This window comes from Ylistrum balloti, unplaced genomic scaffold (assembly GCF_031769215.1).
Source record: "Ylistrum balloti isolate Yb309-2 unplaced genomic scaffold, AGI_CSIRO_Ybal_v1 Utg369798, whole genome shotgun sequence".
Lineage (NCBI taxonomy): Eukaryota > Metazoa > Mollusca > Bivalvia > Pectinida > Pectinidae > Ylistrum > Ylistrum balloti.
Genome location: NW_026781977.1, coordinates 1,212,918 through 1,233,030, shown reverse-complemented (window position 1 = coordinate 1,233,030; position 20,113 = coordinate 1,212,918). Strand labels below are relative to the sequence as shown.

The 20,113-nt window shown below is 33.9% G+C and overlaps 1 protein-coding gene across 1 annotated transcript in view; it reads left to right on the top strand.

Annotated features, from left to right (window-relative positions):
• The first annotated feature begins 420 nt into the window (after positions 1-420).
• The window catches only part of LOC132544430 (dynein light chain Tctex-type protein 2B-like), a 38,517-nt gene continuing 18,824 nt past the window's right edge, over positions 421-20,113 (top strand). Inside the window, exons 1-2 of the mRNA XM_060208025.1 lie at positions 421-542; positions 10,349-10,482. Of these exons, the coding sequence (XP_060064008.1) occupies positions 454-542; positions 10,349-10,482 (223 nt within the window). The 5' untranslated portion in view covers positions 421-453. The remainder of the gene's footprint in view (positions 543-10,348; positions 10,483-20,113) is intronic.

The following is a 20,113-nucleotide window of genomic DNA, read 5'->3' as shown; positions in this document are numbered from 1 at the left end:
CATACACTTATTTGAACACTAACTATACAAACAATTCGAATAACTTACCTTTGTAACCTGTAACAAGATGAAATATATATCACAGCTGATGATGGTTGTTGGTATGTGTGACTTCCGCCATTCTTTGATGATGTCACGTTAATAATTCCGTTAGGTTGATGATAAGCGCACCTGTACAGGTAGGCGAATGTTAATTGTGTTTTATAAAACAATGTGTCGGAACGATATATTTCTCACTAATGGAAATGTTATAAAAAATAGTTCGGTTTACTACACGTGTTTCCATAAATCAAACTACACACACTTCAAATTTCGTGAATATAGCTAATAGACTCTAGGTCAAAGTGGAAAAGTTGAGAGGTCACAATGGGTGTTATTTCCCACAATCCATTGTTGTCAAGGCGCCATATTGGATGTTTTGGTTGGTGAATCGATAGTTTGTCAAGTACGAAAATGGCAGATGCTGCTGTCGAACAGCCGCCTTCAGCAACACAGACACAGGCAGGAAACACATATGTGATTCGTCCAAATTTCCAGCATAAGTAAGTTTGTGATAACATCAAAATTAATGAAAACATAAACATTAAACAAAAAATGAACCGGTTAATGTACTGAAGTAATCACCTGTTCACAACATGCGTCAACAGGTGATGTGCATGAGTGCTGCGGTAGAGTAGGATTTCACATGAAGTATGCTTACAGATAAAATACGTCTCTTCATTACACATTTTTATAAGTTTTATATATTTCTTAGCGGCGTTGAAAGTTCCAAATATCCACTGTAGTTTCTATTAGGCTTAGCAAAGTAGGGTCGAAGGGAAGTAACTCTAATATTTAAAACGATATCCGAGGAAGTTTTGCATTTTTCCAGAAATTATTGGTCATGTTTGAGATATATTATAGAGGTATAGTAGTTTGGTTATGAAAATAATCCTTACATGTATATACACTTATAAAGTACAAAACAAATACATTAATAGTATAGAAATTAAATTGGTATGAATCAAAAATGTTCTCTGATTTCTGACGTGATTTCCATGGTTACCAATTCAAAAACGCTAAAAATGCAAAAAATACTTCTAATTCGAACTTAACACTTCAACTTTATAGAAGAAATTTATTTCTAAACACCTATCTTAAAATCAAAAACACTGTCATGGTTACAAACTACTTACATTTCAGCAAATTTCTACTCAATGTGCCTTCACAACATGACCATGTGTAAACACTAGGAAAATTTCACTTTGTGAAAGGCTAGTGGTGTGTAGACATAGATTCGAGACTGCCCAATTAGTAATCTCCAACACAATTCAAAATATTATTCTGAAATACATGAAAATCCCACACTGTCCACTTCAATATGACAAGACCAATTTTAGCAAGGATTTATTTTTTAGTTCTAATTAAAACCTTTATAATAGAATAATCTAATGAACAAAAATATCATCCATGGTTACATCGAGAAATTGTGTACTGCTACCAGTACATAACTTCTCCTCCAAGGATATGTATGATGTAGGGACTGGAAACCAGGCTCAGTGGAGACTTATCTGGTTGAGATAGGAACGGCTTGGCTTTCAGCTTTCACAATTGAGAACTGATCATTTACCAATTGCAATCAATTTTCTAAATTTAGTACAGAATTGCACTTTTGTAGAAAATAAATGTACATTTAGAGGATCAGGTGTCATAAGGTAGATACCATTCACCATTTGGAATTACGTGTATTGGTATTTTGTATATTTGTGGTCATATTTCTGTACTATTTGATACTGTACACAAATGCCAATTTAACACCTGTAAACTTATTTTATCTCTTAAGTCAATTGTAAACTACCAATGAATATGTTATTAAAACAAAGAATCAACAAGACTACTTCTTGATCAGGTTAAATTACAAAAGTTTTATGACAAAAAGCCAAAATTTTATGAAAATTTCCTGGCATTTTGAATTAATTGCTTTTTCAAAATCATCATAAATGATCAGTATTTTACTCATTTTCTATAGTGTTTGATCCTCAGTCCACTAATATTTTCTGGTGTTAACCATTTTGCTTGCTTCCATATCCTTATACCTTTGTTATCTAATCTTATCAAGTGTCTACTTATAGGACCAACCACTGTTGACCAGCATGACTGGAGCCATTTTTTTGGCCAGTGAAAAGTGAAGCTCATTTTTGTAACAAAAATAATATGAATAAATTACAATGATTTATCATAAAAATTGGAAAGAATGGGAAAGATGTATAGCTTTTCAATGCCGTTGATTTGGAAACAATTTTCCTATTTTAGAGAGAAAGTGGTGTACAATCTTGGCTAAAAGTTCAGTTATTACCAAGAAATCAGTAATATAAATCATGTGTTTAATTTAAGTATTAATAGAAATCATTTGTAACAAGGTATGTTCAGTTTGAAAATGATTCAGCTTTCTACTGCTGTTCATCTTGATAAGATTAGCATTATATATTTTGAGAAAAAAATAGTATAAAAACAAAGTAAACACAAATTTCTTTACCGAAGCTTCACAAAGATATATATAGGCACTATTAGGCAGTCTTCAATCTCTTAGATATGTTCCTGGCAAGGCAAAGCAAAACTAAATGATTAATTAATGGAGCGAGTTTGATCACTTGTAGTTTTGTAATATATAAAGATTAAATACTCATTGGTAGCTTGTAATGTGCATATGTGGTGAAACAAAAAATCAAACAACACAAATCTCAACCGATGATTCCATTTTACTTTGGTCAGACCTGAGCAACTAGTCACTGTCTGGGCATGTGTCTTTGTTACAAAGCATGACAGTGATTGGTTGATGTTTAGTGACAGTTTAGATAGAACAGCCCACATGATCGTTTATGTATGGTTGGTCCAGCTCAGTCTACACATGTGGACAGTGTATGAGCTCTGAATTATGTATCAAGAAAACACATTTTGTTCATATAAAGATTCAAAGTCAATAATTAAATCATTAATCAAAGACAATTTTTCAAAATGAACAAAATAAAGTGATCACTACACCTACTACTTCATATCCACTTAGATAGCACCCCTTTATAGCTACCAAATAATAAAATATGTCTCATTTTAATACTGATCTGAAAAACCAAATAGCCAACAGGTGGCCATCTTGGATTTTGACAGTAATAGATTTTCAGATTTCACATGTAGGTTCCCCTTGTTCTCTAAATGTGCATTGTCTCATGTTGGGAGGATCTGTGGAGATCTTGTTTTGTTTGTTTGTTTTTCTTTTTATAGTAATGATATCATATCTATTTCTAAGCACTGAATGGATCATTTTCATATTTCTGGTGTAGGTTCCCCATGGTCCCTGGTTTTGCCATTTTAATTTTGGAACTGATCAGGAAAACAAAATGGCTGACAGACAACAATCTTAAACTTGACAGTTAAAGATTATTATCGATACTTCTTCTTAGGAATTTTTTGAATTTCATGTAATACAGAGAAAAATCAAATCAAAGGGAAAACTTAAAAATAATATAGCTTTTAAAGACCAAATAAACATCAAACAATGGTGGGCACCAAGATCCCTCATGGATCTCTTCTTTCATAACAGCAAGATTTTTTGTGATGTAACATTAGATTGTCTTTATGATAAAATGATAAGAGTTTCCTTATAATTTGATATTCCATATGATGTAATGATTTATTAAGGCATTAAGAACATTGCTATAATTTCAAAAGCGCAAAATAACTGATATTTTTACATATACAAACTACAAATCTGCTTCATTTAAAGAAAGTATCAAGAATACAGTGCTATTACCCAAATCTAGATTATCTCCCTTACACTGAACTACCATACAGTAAATACTGTGTGTTAAGACCTACTAAACACATCCTGAATCAAACTTAGATAATTAAAACATACATTTTATCAATACCCGCCTAAGTTGCTCTTTTGTTTACTTTGCATTATCAGAGAAAAAAAATCCTTAAAATTTCTATAATATCAAGTGCATATGAACAATGTTTCTTCAGTTTTCTTAACTATAAGTGAAAGTGTTCAAGTATTTCTTATGAGAAAATTTCAAGGAGTTAGGTGTTATCTGATCTCCAAACCTCTAGTATATGGGTAGATCAGATACAAGTGCCTCTACAGCCTAAGGGAAAGCTCAATGACTAACGGCAGTGAATCAACTGCCCCATGGAGAGCACGCCAGCTGTGTCTTACTTGCTCATGTCTAGATGAGCTAGGCACCTGTCACTAAAAAAGGATGTAGAAGGGTTATGGAAGCAAAGAGTTATGGGGATGATTATTAGCTGAGCAACTTGGTTGGAATATTCAACAGCTGTTCTTTATTTAGTGGTTTGGGGAATGCAGTGTAGTATTGGTTTGTCAGGACCTGAAGTAGTTAATTCATATATGCTATCAGTGTCTTCGATTTTCCATTCACTGAGGTCTTATAATCTCCCATCATGTTTATTCACTGTATTAGGTTAACATATTAACAGAGTTTTAGTTATGACTTGGGCTAGAATTACTTAGAAGTACACTCCCAAACATTCAGTTAGTCATCTCAGCCGTAACCTAGACAATCAGAGATGGTCAGTTCTTCCTCATGTTTACCAGCCTGCTTTAAGTTAATTAGGATTGGGAGTGAGGGTGTGTACTTAATGAAAAAAAGTTATAGAATGAATTACCTTTTCATCATCAAAGAAAAAATAAGTCAATTCATCAGTTATATTTAGGGATAAATTTCAATCTAGGGGATTGTTAGCTTACAGGCAAATATCACAATTATTTTTCATTTGTTTGCTAGGTTTCAAATTTTGTGTGTTTGTTGCTGGGTTAATTAGTCATATGGATAGTGAGGGTGATTTTGAGGCTGAGTTTCATTGAAGAAGTATGGTGGCTAACTCACTGAACAACATACAGGAGAGGTCTGTAAGATGTTATTCAGATAGATTAGGGTAATGTGTCTTGCCGAAGGACACAACCACAAAAAACACAGACTAGTCCATTTGTCAGCTTCTTGAGAAACACCAACTACCACGGGCGGGGAGCATCAAAACACACACCTCAGATTTTTTTCTGAGGTTAAATATACCAATGCTGTCCCAATAGATCATGAGGTATCACCTTTGAATGTGTTTGTGATAAAGACATAGCCAGATCTTACTATGTCTGTTGTACCTTAGAACATGCTAGAGAAATATTTGTATTGACATCGTATCATATTTCAAACCAGAGATTTCCTTCCGGTAGTTAATTATGAGAGTCATCGCTGAAATCCAAATTTGGAATTGTAGCATAGATTAGAATCAGACCAAAAAAAAACTGTTTTATGATTTTAATCACTCTATACCTAGTATAGACGTTTATTTTACAATAATCACAGAATAAGCTAATAGCTTATTTACCGGTAAATGACTCGTGTTGGCCCAGATGGAAGTACGACAGGACTTACTATGGAAGGAAACTGGAGTTTCCAGGGGAAACCCATGTGGTCAGACAGGTGACCCCATACCTATCCATATCTGTTCCAGGAATTAAACCCAGGACATCTAGGTGAAAAACGAGTGTATTACCATTGCACCATAAGATAACCCATTAATTATCATGTAATGTAAGTTATTGAGGAAAATACATGTTCATGTAAATGTATATATCTTAGGATATTAAGAATTAATCTTCTTGTGTGAATCGTGTGATGTCAGGTAGGTAGAAGCCATTTTCTATTGTCATATTAACATATGTAGGTACTCACAAGTTTTTTACATCAATAAATATAGTGTTATGTAGGCACTCCCAGGTATTTACTTGAATAAATATAATGATGCGTAGGTACCTCCAAGTTGTTACTTGAATAAATATAATGTTATGTACGTACCGCCCAAGTTCTTACTTGAATTACTATAAAACAGAGAGCAGGATGTAAAATTTTACCGAACAGATCCAGAAAGTTGTAGTAAACCCAGTGTTATTTGTATGAACATGTCAACCACAGTGCTTTATTACATAATCTATGGTGATAACAAAACTAGCCGTCAGTCTGTCTTAATGTCTACTTGTATCTTCATGATAAACTCAGCCTCCGCAGTGCTGCGTAAAATGTTTTAGCATTCCTGGTAGACATGTTTTATCAAATTTACCTCTGGAAGTCTAGAAATTTATTTATCTTTTTTTTTCATTTTTTTTTATTTGGTTTTGGGAAAACCACCAAAGCTTTAATATACAGATAATGATAGCAAGATGGTGTTGTACATATCTCTGCCATGGTTGTAGAAATTCTTTTGATAAGAGGTCTGTTTGTTTGTAAAGGAGGGAAAACCAAGGGATTTAATTCTAATCTTTGATATAAAATGGGATGAACTTTTATAAAATTTTATGGCCAGATAAACTTAGTGTTTTCTGGTGCCTCAAAGTATATCATTCATAATATAGCTTTATTTTAATTGAACAGCTTCTGAACACAGTACACGTAAACCTAACCAGTGAACTTAACTTGTTGTAATATGTAATACTCCATTTCTGCGTGATGATATGGCACTATCATTGATTTTAATGCAGTTACTGCCCCTTCCTGCAATTATGTCTGGTCTTCCCAACTTTCATAAATCTTCAATGCCTCACTTTATTCCACAATTTGCATTCTCACTCCATAAAGCATTGTTAAGAAAGTATCAGACAGCTGCATTAGACAGTGTTTGGTGGCAGCTTTGTTTTGATATATAATGATGAAACTAAGAATTTCAAAAATACTTATAATTAGTGAAAAAAATCAATTATTTAATCTTTGATCATTCAAATGTTTAAAACCAGGATAAACATTAATCAAACAAATGTGTTTACTAAGTCAAGTACAGAAGCTGTTGTGAATTCAAGAGTGTTATCATATTACATAACAGTAGAATGAAGATAATGAAGATTCATATCAGTTTTGTCAGAATGACCACAGAACATTGGAAGATGGAATGAAATGTATGCATGATTCACAATTCATAATTTCCTTAGATTTCATAATTTTAGCATGTTGTATGCTGTCTGCCAAGCAAAACTCACCTCAAAGATTATTATAAAATTGTGTCTGGAAACCTGCTGTGAAGTACTCTGAAGCTTGTAATTATTTAAGTAGTCTACATATGTATGGTGTCTAATGAGATCCAGACAGAATGTACTTCTATAAGTTAGGCCAAGGTTAATGTTTCCAAATTCTTTTCCAGGAAGTATATACTGATATTAAGATGTTTGCCCTCTTTTTGTCCACGAAAGTTATGTCCCTTGTTCATCCTGCATCACTTTATTTGGTATCTTTAAGTTCTTTGAATAAGATTGTGAGTATTGCATTAATCCTGCAATAAGCCCGGGGTCAACAACTATACTTCTTACTGAAAGTTAGAGTGTAGGCTTATTACAAGACAATGAAATAGCATTGGTTGATACTGAACAGCAATGAATGGACTTATTACGTTATGGTATAATGACTTATTGCCAGATGATGATTGTGCCTTAATCATAACCCTTTAATCAAGTCTGGTGCCACACTAAGGAATTTATGGATATATTGCCATCTTTTTCAATATTTCATCATATTGTAGTGAACCTAAAGGAAGCTTGAAATGAATCAAAATTGAAACCAACCCTTTGCCACTTCAAAATATGTAGTCATAAATTGAATACAAAATCAGTGATTGATAAGGATTATACATCATGGAGAAAGTACAGCTCGAGTGAGCAAATAAATAAGTTCAAATTTTTTATTTCAAACATGTGAAAATATGATAAGCTAGAAATAATGTATTGATATGATAAACTATTTGAAATTCTCTATTGTTGTGACAAGTAACACATAAAACCCAGATCAGCAACCATCCTGTGTTCCAGTCCTTTGCCTAGTATGTATTAGGAAGATCAATTTTAGTGTTTCTTAAACATCATCCAAAGGACCAATGAGCTTGTACCATATTACAATGTCTCATCTGTCAACTACCAGGTAAGGAGATTTTGACTACCTGGTAAATTTGGTCTGAAGCATCCTTAGGGAGGAGAAACAAATTTGGATAAACAGTGGGTCTCTGCCCCCTTTGGTCGGGAGGGACAGGGCCCAATAGGAGGAATAAAGCAAAGTATTTAAAATCCTGTAGCTTTCTATTCTCACAGATGTTGTCTGAGGTATGGTGAAGCGTATAAACAATGGGCTTCAGTTACATTGGGATGGGGCCATGTTGGAGCAAATTGTTTAAAATAATTCTTCTATTGAAATGACTCTCTTTTGTCCAAAATTGATCCAAAACATCCTTGTGTTTGGTATAAACAGTTAATCTGATCCTCCATGGAGAAGATTGACAGGGCATTCAAGTCTTTTTGATACCTTTCCTTTAGTTTAAATGAAGCAATTTCAGTAAACTAAACTAGGTGAGCAATATAGCCTCATGTAATTTCTATCTATTATCAAAATCAATGATAAATAGTATGTTTGAATATGGGAATTTGTCAGGGTTTTCCATAATTTTGTTAGTAGCAGGCTGTTTAGTGAAAGTAGGAGGCTGGCCTGCCGTGTACGTGTAGTCGTGTACGGAACATTATTACGGAAATGGATTGGTGTAGACGGCCAAATGATCATCAAAGTAGCCGGTCAAATTGGCTGGCGACCGGCTCTTATGGAAAACCCAGATTTGTAATCAATTGCTTGATCACTTGATGTAATTATTTCAATTACTTAGATCACCACAGCATTACTGTAGGTTACTAATTGATTGATACTTTAGCAATATAACATAGTTTCTATAACAATTGTCATCTGAATTTGTTCATTCAGTCTCAGAAAATACTAGATTAATGGAATATTGTTGTTTGTAACGTGGTCAGTACAGTTATTAAGTGCTACATAGGATTTTCCTAAATTTCATTATTAGGATGGTTTGTTCACCTCCTAAGTATGTGCACAGAGATTTCTATGATAATCAGAGTTGGATGGTAATACATGTTGAGAATTTCCTTTCTACATATTTTAAAGAAGAATGTCAGGTGATCACTGAGGTTATTACCTAGACAAGTTCTTGTACATGTACAAAATGTTTAAAGTATTGCCAAATTTCTGAAGAACATGTGTATAACGAGACATTAATGGACAGATTTAATGATGAAGAAGACTGCCATCCTGTTTTCATTAGAAAAAAAGATCATTTGACCTTTGATTCTGTTGTAGACAGACTAGGTATTTATGTACTAAAATATGCATAAGATATATAATAATAATTTGATGTAAATGGAAATACGTTTTGTATTTGTGTTGTTGTGTTTACCTGTCTAGTGAAGGCTATTAAAGCCTTGAAATATTGTGTGTTATACTGACACAGGCACCTGTGAAGTTCTCAGAAACAGGGTATATAGGATATGTAGGAGTATAAGTTTGGCTAGTGCAAGGGAGTCAACTAATAATAGCGTATGAGGGCGTGTGTACACGTGATACTACTAAAAAGGAAAGTGATCAAGTTCAAAGTAAAGTGGGATAGTAAACATGTATATTGTTGAGATTTATGTAAATTTTTTTCGGCTCATTATCATCAGATTGTAGTCTGGTTAAAATCGCCCTTCATCCAGCATCCCTCTGGTGTCTGTCTTCAAATACTCCTTGTCATCACTATTTCTTGAATACTTCTGGATATATCTTTTTGAAATTTCATAAATAGATTCCCCCTTACTTAGTTTTGTTCTTTTCTGATTATGGGACCGTTGAAAGATAATCACTAAAAAAAAATAATAAATTGATCACTTTAAGATTTTATATAATTTAAAGCAAAACCAGGAGAAACTAGAAAAGAAGGGAAAAGATCTAACATTTAAGAGAACAAAAGAAGACTTGCGAAAATATTGGCCACCAATTAAGTCCTCTGGCATCTCTTACTTTTTTTTGTTTTTTGTTTATTTGTTGGTTTTTTTTTCGTATCATTATTTTTTGATTCCATGTAGTTGGAGTAGTTAGTGTTAGTTAATGGATGATGATAGCCTTTTAAGTACCTCATCAGGAATGGACAGTCATAGAGCAGCAAGCATGCCATTGAAATGCTGTACTAGTGTCTTAAAGTATCTCAAATGATAAATCAGATTTATAAAAAAGAAGGAAAATAACATGGAGAAAGTTGTTTTTATAAAACCAGTTTGTTCCTAAAAATGGTACAGTTTTGTACTTGTTCTGTCATGTCATAAAAACTTTTAACTTTTAATGATTATCAGTAAAATAAGCATTTAAAAAGAAAAATGAAAATTCAAAAAGATTATTATATTGAAATTTAAAACATGATATAAAATTATGTATACTTTGTTGTAAATGGTATAGGAGTAAAATTCTCACTGAATTTTATTGTGAATTCCTCTTTTCAGGTTCCGTCCAGTTATTGTGAAAGAATGCATACATAATGCTCTAAGCGACCATTTAACGGGGAAGAATTATGATGCTGAGGAGACAATAGAATGGACCAAAGTTATTGCAGATGATATTAAACAGAGGTTAAAAGGTCAGTTTTTCTATGTTAAGTTTTTTTATTATTTATACAACTATATTGTTAAACTGTACTCATATTTATCCTGTTAGGTACTGTCAAATTATTTCTACTGATCCCTATATCAAGGGATCATTTCGAGGCAAGGTCTCTTTGTATTAATTCTGGCTACCTCGCTGAACAACGTATGGGAGGCATATCACATGGCATTCAGAGAGATAAGGGTAAAGACTCTTTCACAACATCATGGGGACATCATAGTATGCACCTGGGATCTTCAGTTGAGATTTTCAAATTCAACTGAAATCTCAAAAATTTGGGCATATAGAACATTAATTTAGTTTACTATATTTGTAAAAAAGCTATTAGTGTTATTAATTAATCATGTTGGCTCAGATGGAAGCATGTAAGGGGTCTTATTGTTGGAGGTAATGGGAGTATGCGGAGAAAACTCATTAGGTTGGGCTGGTGATCCCTATATATCTTGACCTGTCCATTCAGAATTTAACCCAGGACATCTAGGTGATAGCGAGTATGTTACCACTGCCCAACCACCGACCAATGATATGGTCACATATATATGACATTTTAGTTTGAATTCCAACTGATAAATACATGTATCTTATATATTTTAGAAATCTTTCATTTATTTTACCTGAGTTCTAGTTAAAGGTAGCTTGTCCGATATTAAACTAGAAGTTTTGGTCTGATTTTTACACTGAAACATTTGTCTTCTGGTTTTACAATTTAGCTTGAAATCTTGAATTTTGATATCAGAAATATAGCACCACACATGTAGCACAAGTGATAATGATGTAATAACTGAGTTCTGGTCTTCACAGCTTGAAGGGATGCTTGCTGATGTGTTTCATCTCTGCTTTCCTGAGATTTTTTTCGTGACTCTCCTGTATCTCTACACAAAGTTTCTTCAACTGTTCTACATAGAACACCCATTTAACCAAGAGACATCGTGTGCTGTAGATCTGGCGGTTACCATGGGGTGACTGGGTAACCCAGCTAAATCATAGTTATATTACATTCATATATCTTATCTGCAAGCTGAATATTGAAATACGCCCTTCCCCGTCCACACTCAAATCTCTATCCCGTTTGTGTTTGGACTAAAGAAGTAACACATGTATGTCCATATAAATTTGTTCTGTTACAATCTAAAACATGCCTTTTATATTGCAAATGTAATTCAACTGTTATGTTGGTCAAAACATACCTCGATAGCTTGTCATGTATAGCTATAATGATGATAGAATATAGGTAACTTCTGTACTGGTTACAGGTTTTTTCATAACTTAAATGCAGATATTTTTAAGTATCGTGATGTCTTTCATATATCAAATCTTTAGTTGATAATCTGACAAGGCAGATAATTTTTAATCTACCATCATCCAAAGATGGCCTTTTCAATTATTGTATTGTCTGTGGTCCATCCAAACAAGGATGTCAAAATAGCTCATTTCTGTAGAGCATGATGGAACTTAAGGTAAAGTTCGCAGGTGTGTGGTTAGATCTGTCCACACTTGGGGCAGTGTATGTTTCTCTAGAAGCAGAGGTCACAGCCATGCTCTGACAACACACCCATAGACTGTCATGAATAGCATTTGGAAGGCCTCTCACAATGTGTTCGATGACGTATAGCCATAAACTACTACAAGAGACCCACCTCATAATGGTTATCCTTACCGGTTGTTGAAATCCAGGTTTTGTAGAAAAAAAAACATTCTCTTGAATTGATAAATTTATCATAAGTTTAACTCAATAGTCAATTGAAGTATGTATCCAGCATTACAGAATGATAGAGGAAAGATTCATGAACAAGACAGCTATCTTAGTAAATGTTCAGATTAGAAAGAAAAAAAAAGGGATTTATAATATAAGAAAGATTCAGCTTTGCAGATGTTCAAATTTACAAGACCATGTGTATGTAAAGGTCAAGTTTCAAGTTTGTAAACACTAAGTAATATGTCTTGCTGTAAGAACTGATTAAACTTCTGAATTCAAGCTGTACAGAAAAACACATGACAGTTCTGTATTTTCTGCTCATGGTAGTAGAGATAAAGACATGCCTCTGATCATATCCGCAATTTTTTTTATTTGCAGATGTTATTTCCAACATAAACATAGATAATATGACTTGACATTGTATGTAGCAAAACCCTGTGATAGTTGTACATGTTGATCTTAATAACACATGTTTACAGATGTTTTGGGGGTTTTCTTTGTGTATTTACTCAACTTAATAGTTTTATGAAAGTTTTTTCTGTATTTTTGTTTTTGACTGCTGATGATATTTTGTATTGAAGCTTGTTTGCTGGGTTTATCACCAATGAACAGCCACGGTTAATTTGAGATAGGGTCTCTATGTAGAACCTGATGGCTACCTCAGTGAACAACATAAGAGAGGTCTGTCACATTCCATCTGAAACAATTAGGGTAAAGTGCTTTGTCCAAGGACAAACCATGACAGCACAATATTATCTGATACTCAGTCTCCTGAGAAACGAAAATCGGCCACAGGTAGAGAGCATGGAATCCACATTTGGGATTTTCGCCTGAGGTTGATTAGGTCAATTTTCTACTCACTGAGCTATGGCTGACCCCAGTATTAAGGAGAAATGTATATATCTGCACAAGATTTCGAGGTTTAAATGTAAAGAACATTATGATCAAAGACAATATAGAAAATGGTAGATATAATGTATCTGTATTCACTTTGAGTTTATAATAAAGTGAGAGGATACAACCTTATATTCATCTGTCTGGGCAATATTTGGGTGTTTATGGACCCTCTGTATGTATTTGTTTGCATTAATCATCAAGTGATCTGTCTGTAATCCGATAATCTATCCAACGGTGGGCATTATTCGTCTGTTTGTTTGTCTGTAGGTGTGATATTGCATTATACGATTTCAGCTTCCATATCACATCCTACAGACGGTGCCTGCTATCATCACATGCACAACACATCAAACAGATTCGTCACATGTAGTTGTAAGATTTCGTGATGCCTTTCTAAGTTTTTCCTGACATTGTTTAGATGCAGTGCATACATACAAGCCTCTCTCTCTTTCTTGTGGTCTTGTGTTTCTTTATAATGATGCTGCATTTTCTACTCGTGTTTATCAAAAGCTGACTCCTGTATCTGTTTGGTGTTAGATTGAATGCAACAGGAAGTTTTTATCCTTACGTAAAATGGGGAATGTAGCCATGGATAACATGTAAATAAGAGATGTTTTCGAGTGATTCTTCAGCATCAAACATTATCCTCTTTTTTTTACACTTATAAACATGTTCAACTTATCATTTTCATTTCTGATTAAAATTTTCTGGCATCTTTCACTCAAAAGCCTCTTAAAGTAATACTTAAAAATATTACCTTCAATGAAATTTTTTTTTTATGATTTTTATAAATCTTTATTTATGGTTAGAAAGTGTGGCAAGATGTGTTATGAGTGGGCTACTTGACAATATCACCATCATTCACATTGACTATTCACTTGTAGATAGAAAAAACTCTGACAGCTTTCTTGTGAGGCCTCTTGTAAGCAAGTGGATAATTCCTGTTTGATGTAGATTGGTTTTGGATGAGGATGGAATCATTTTATTTGTCAGGAATGTTATGTTGAAGAAAACAGTGTTTCTACACTCTTTAAAGTGTCAATATCGTTTACCTTTACATATGTAGTTAAAAATCTGTGTAAAATGATTTTTGTTTCCAATTTTATTCAGTAAAAGCTTTTTTTAATCATTATTGATATTAAACTTGGAGCAGAAAACAAATAAATTTCATATTTGCTTGATCACGAAAAAGTGAAAATGGTTGATTAAATTCTTTAGCTTAATCCTTTTAAATGCTGTGATTTACATATAAAGTACATAATGGCAATTTACCAAAATACTTTGTTGGAAAACCTACCTAAATTACACATACTATGTGTCTGGATATAACTGGAGATGTAAACATAAAAGGCCAACAAGGCAAATAAACTTGATTATCGCTAACGTTTTCAAGCCGTGTCTCGGCTATTTTCAGGCGATTACTTTAATGTCTTGGTAACAACATTATGACGTAATATAAGCAATAATATATAAGGGGAGATAATAACGTTATTAATATTTTTAAGGCGTAACGACACTAAAAACTGGAGATGTATATGATCACCATATTTCTATTTTGAGTAAAAGATTCAAATATGATAATTATTTATTCATTTGATACTCTTAACATTTCTTATTCACTCAATTTCTTTGTTAATATCTTTTCAAAGATATGGTTTATAATATGCATCATTTGCAGGTTTTTTCATCATTGTTTCATGTGTTAGTGATTTGTTTAATATTTGTTTTGTTTTTGTTTACTAGCTTTCTTATCTGATTTAATAATGTACATGTTTATCTACTTCACTAGTACACTAGAAAGCTCATCAGTATCTACATACATACCATATATTGTACATATCTTGGACATTATGTATCACTGTATATTACGAACACAACATATTGAACAGTCACAATGAGATATACTTAATCATAAGGAATTTATCTATCAGTGTCTTTCAGTAAGAGTATATAGTTCAGACTGTAGAAAATCAGACTCGGGTGAAAATCAAAGAGATGTATCTCAGTTACTACCAAGGATTTGTGTTTTTCAAGATGCATCAGATCTTGCGCAGTTTTGGTTGTGTTCATATTGGACAAAACGCTGTACCAGAATTGCTCCTGAAAGAATGTACTGGGTTGTCTTTATATTGTTAAGTGAAGTAGCCATGGATATGCCTCAAAATAAGCTCGGCTGTTTAGTGTTGATAAGGCAATAAACAAAGCAAAATAATTAATATATTCCAATGTATCAAATGCAAACAAGGTAAGGTCAAGGTCACTGTCAAACAAACTGATTTGCTTATGGTCATTCATGGTTTCAAATTAAAAAAAAAAATTATGGTGCTTTAAATGTAATCTAGCAATGATAAAGGCTAATACTAGTACTGTATGTACAATAAAACAGTACATCACAACATCTGTACACAGCCAAAACCATGCAAGGTTACAAGTACAGTAAAACAGTACAACATAACATCTGTACACATCCAAAACCATGCAAGGTTACATGTACAATAAAACATAACATCTGTACACATCCAAAACCATGCAAGGTTACATGTACAGTACAACACAACATATGTACACATCCAAAACCATGCAAGGTTACAAGTACAGTAAAACAGTACAACATAACATCTGTACACATCCAAAACCATGCAAGGTTACATGTACAGTAAAACAGTACAACACAACATCTGTACACATCCAAAACCATGCAAGGTTACATGTAGAGTACAATACAACATCTGTACACATCCAAAACCATGCAAGGTTACAAGTACAGTAAAACAGTACAACATAACATCTGTACACATCCAAAACCATGCAAGGTTACATGTAGAGTACAATACAACATCTGTACACATCCAAAACCATGCAAGGTTATAAGTACAGTAAAACAGTACAACATAACATCTGTACACATCCAAAACAATGCAAGGTTACATGTACAGTAAAACAGTACAACACAACATCTGTACACATCCAAAACCATGCAAGGTTACATGTAGAGTACAATACAACATCTGTACACATCTAAAACCATGCAAGGTTACATGTACAGTACAACACAACATCTGTACACATCCAAAACCATGCAAGATTACAAGTACAGTAAAACAGTACAACACAACATCTGTACACAGCCAAAACCATGCAAGGTTACATGTACAGTAAAACAGTACAACACAACATCTGTACACATCCAAAACCATGCAAGGTTACAAGTACAATAAAACAGTACAACATAACATCTGTACACATCCAAAACCATGCAAGGTTACAGGTACAGTACAACACAACATCTGTACACATCCAAAACCTTGCAAGGTTACATGTACAGTAAAACAGTACAACACAACATCTGTACACAGCCAAAACCATGCAAGGTTACAAGTACAGTACAACGGTACAACACAACTTCTGTACACAGCCAAAACCATGTAAGGTTACAAGTACAGTACAACAGTACAAAACAACATCTGTACACATCCAAAACCATGCAAGGTTACATGTACAGTAAAACAGTACAACACAACATCTGTACACATCCAAAACCATGCAAGGTTACAAGTACAGTACAACAGTACAACACAACATCTGTACACATCCAAAATCATGCAAGGTTACAAGTACAGTAAAACAGTACAACACAACATCTGTACACAGCCAAAACCATGCAAGGTTACAAGTACAGTACAACAGTACAACACAACATCTGTACACAGCCAAAACCATGCAAGGTTACAAGTACAGTACAACACAACATCTGTACAACACAACATCTGTACAATCCAAAACCATGCAAGGTTACAAGTACAGTAAAACAGTACAACACAACATCTGTACACATCCAAAACCATGCAAGGTTACAAGTACAGTACAACAGTACAACACAACATCTGTACACATCCAAAATCATGCAAGGTTACAAGTACAGTAAAACAGTACAACACAACATCTGTACACATCCAAAACCATGCAAGGTTACAAGTACAGTACAACAGTACAAAACAACATCTGTACACATCCAAAACCATGCAAGGTTACATGTACAGTAAAACAGTACAACACAACATCTGTACACATCCAAAACCATGCAAGGTTACATGTAGAGTACAATACAACATCTGTACACAGCCAAAACCATGCAAGGTTACAAGTACAGTAAAACAGTACAACATAACATCTGTACACATCCAAAACCATGCAAGGTTACATGTAGAGTACAATACAACATCTGTACACATCCAAAACCATGCAAGGTTACAAGTACAGTAAAACAGTACAACATAACATCTGTACACATCCAAAACAATGCAAGGTTACATGTACAGTAAAACAGTACAACACAACATCTGTACACATCCAAAACCATGCAAGGTTACATGTAGAGTACAATACAACATCTGTACACATCTAAAACCATGCAAGGTTACATGTACAGTACAACACAACATCTGTACACATCCAAAACCATGCAAGATTACAAGTACAGTAAAACAGTACAACATAACATCTGTACACAGCCAAAACCATGCAAGAGTACAAGTACAATAAAACAGTACAACACAACATCTGTACACATCCAAAACCATGCAAGGTTACATGTACAGTACAACACAACATCTGTACACATCCAAAACCTTGCAAGGTTACATGTACAGTAAAACAGTACAACACAACATCTGTACACAGCCAAAACCATGCAAGGTTACAAGTACAGTACAACACAACATCTGTACACATCCAAAACCTTGCAAGGTTACATGTACAGTACAACACAACATCTGTACACATCCAAAACCTTGCAAGGTTACATGTACAGTAAAACAGTACAACACAACATCTGTACACAGCCAAAACCATGCAAGAGTACAAGTACAATAAAACAGTACAACACAACATCTGTACACATCTTAAACAAGTCAAGGTTACAAGTACAATAAAACAGTACAACATAACATCTGTACACATCCAAAACCATGCAAGGTTACATGTACAGTACAACACAACATCTGTACACATCCAAAACCTTGCAAGGTTACATGTACAGTAAAACAGTACAACACAACATCTGTACACAGCCAAAACCATGCAAGGTTACAAGTAAAACAGTACAACACAACATCTGTACACACAAAACCATGCAAGGTTACTGTACACAGCCAAAACACATGTAAGGTTACAAGTACAGTAAAACAGTACAACACAACATCTGTACACATCCAAAACCATGCAAGGTTACAAGTACAGTAAAACAGTACAACACAACATCTGTACACATCCAAAACCATGCAAGGTTACAAGTACAGTACAACAGTACAACACAACATCTGTACACAGCCAAAACCATGCAAGGTTACAAGTACAGTAAAACAGTACAACACAACATCTGTACACAGCCAAAACCATGCAAGGTTACAAGTACAGTACAACAGTACAACACAACATCTGTACACAGCCAAAACCATGCAAGGTTACAAGTACAGTACAACAGTACAACACAACATCTGTACACATCCAAAACCATGCAAGGTTACAAGTACAGTAAAACAGTACAACACAACATCTGTACACAGCCAAAACCATGCAAGGTTACAAGTACAGTACAACAGTACAACACAACATCTGTACACATCCAAAACCATGCAAGGTTACAAGTACAGTAAAACAGTACAACACAACATCTGTACACAGCCAAAACCATGCAAGGTTACAAGTACAGTACAACAGTACAACACAACATCTGTACACAGCCAAAACCATGCAAGGTTACAAGTACAGTACAACAGTACAACACAACATCTGTACACATCCAAAACCATGCAAGGTTACAAGTACAGTAAAACAGTACAACACAACATCTGTACACAGCCAAAACCATGCAAGGTTACAAGTACAGTAAAACAGTACAACACAACATCTGTACACAGCCAAAACCATGTAAGATTACATGTACAGTAAAACAGTACAACACAACATCTGTACACATCCAAAACCATGCAAGGTAAAGCAAGATTTCAATTTCTTTGTGGCAGAATATATATCTTCTGGTATGCTACAGCCCATTATTGTGGAATTGTAAAAAGTTTAGCAGAAAGTGTTAAGACAAATGTTTAAAGAAGGTGTTTAATGTTACGTCACCGATTATCCAAGATCCATTAATGTCGTCTGCAAACTGAAACCAGAACCTTCCCAGGCAACATTCCACAGATCAAACATATCTGAAGTACATGGTAGAACACCAGGTTGGTCCAGAATCTGGATACAAATCAAAATTTAGTGATAGATGGTTATGAATGTCTTTATTTTAGGATCTTATCAGCCTGTTTTTCTATGTTAGGTATTTAATACCTAAAATAAGACATTCTGGTGCATTGTTTCATCATTTTTAGTTTGCCTATGGAAAAAAATAGTACAGGAAGGGAGTGGGAAGGAGAGAGGATTGGGAGCTGATGTATAGTCACCATGCTTTCATTGCTAAATCACGCAAGTGAACATGAGGTGAAAGTATATAATTATTAGGATGACAAATATCAACTTTTTTTTCACCCTTTTAGTTCTTAGCCCATCATCATCACTTTGATATTTATATATTATTATCACTGTTTCATAATTTTGGGAAGAGAAATTTGATATTTGATGTAGTTAAGAGTAAAAACATGAAAGAAAGGAAAAGATCTTGTTTTTGGTACAATTATGTTTTTAACCTCAAGAATTTAAAGAAATTTCAGATAGTTAAGAGTTTAAGATATAGCTTTATGAAAGGTCGATAGGTTTATTACATATCACGAATGTAATTCAATTGAGACTTTGAAATGAGGAAATTAAGGACCAGGCAGTAGATAAGTTTTCATTTAATTTTTACTGTGACTCAAAAATTATGTTGCTAGTATGAAGACAAATTTGTTTTTTAGACCTATAACTTTCTACTGTATGATCTTTTTATGTTTTTTTCATCGGTTTTGGATGCTGTTTTTTCTCTTATTTTTGGAAAGAGAATTTACAAATTGTGATATGTATTTTG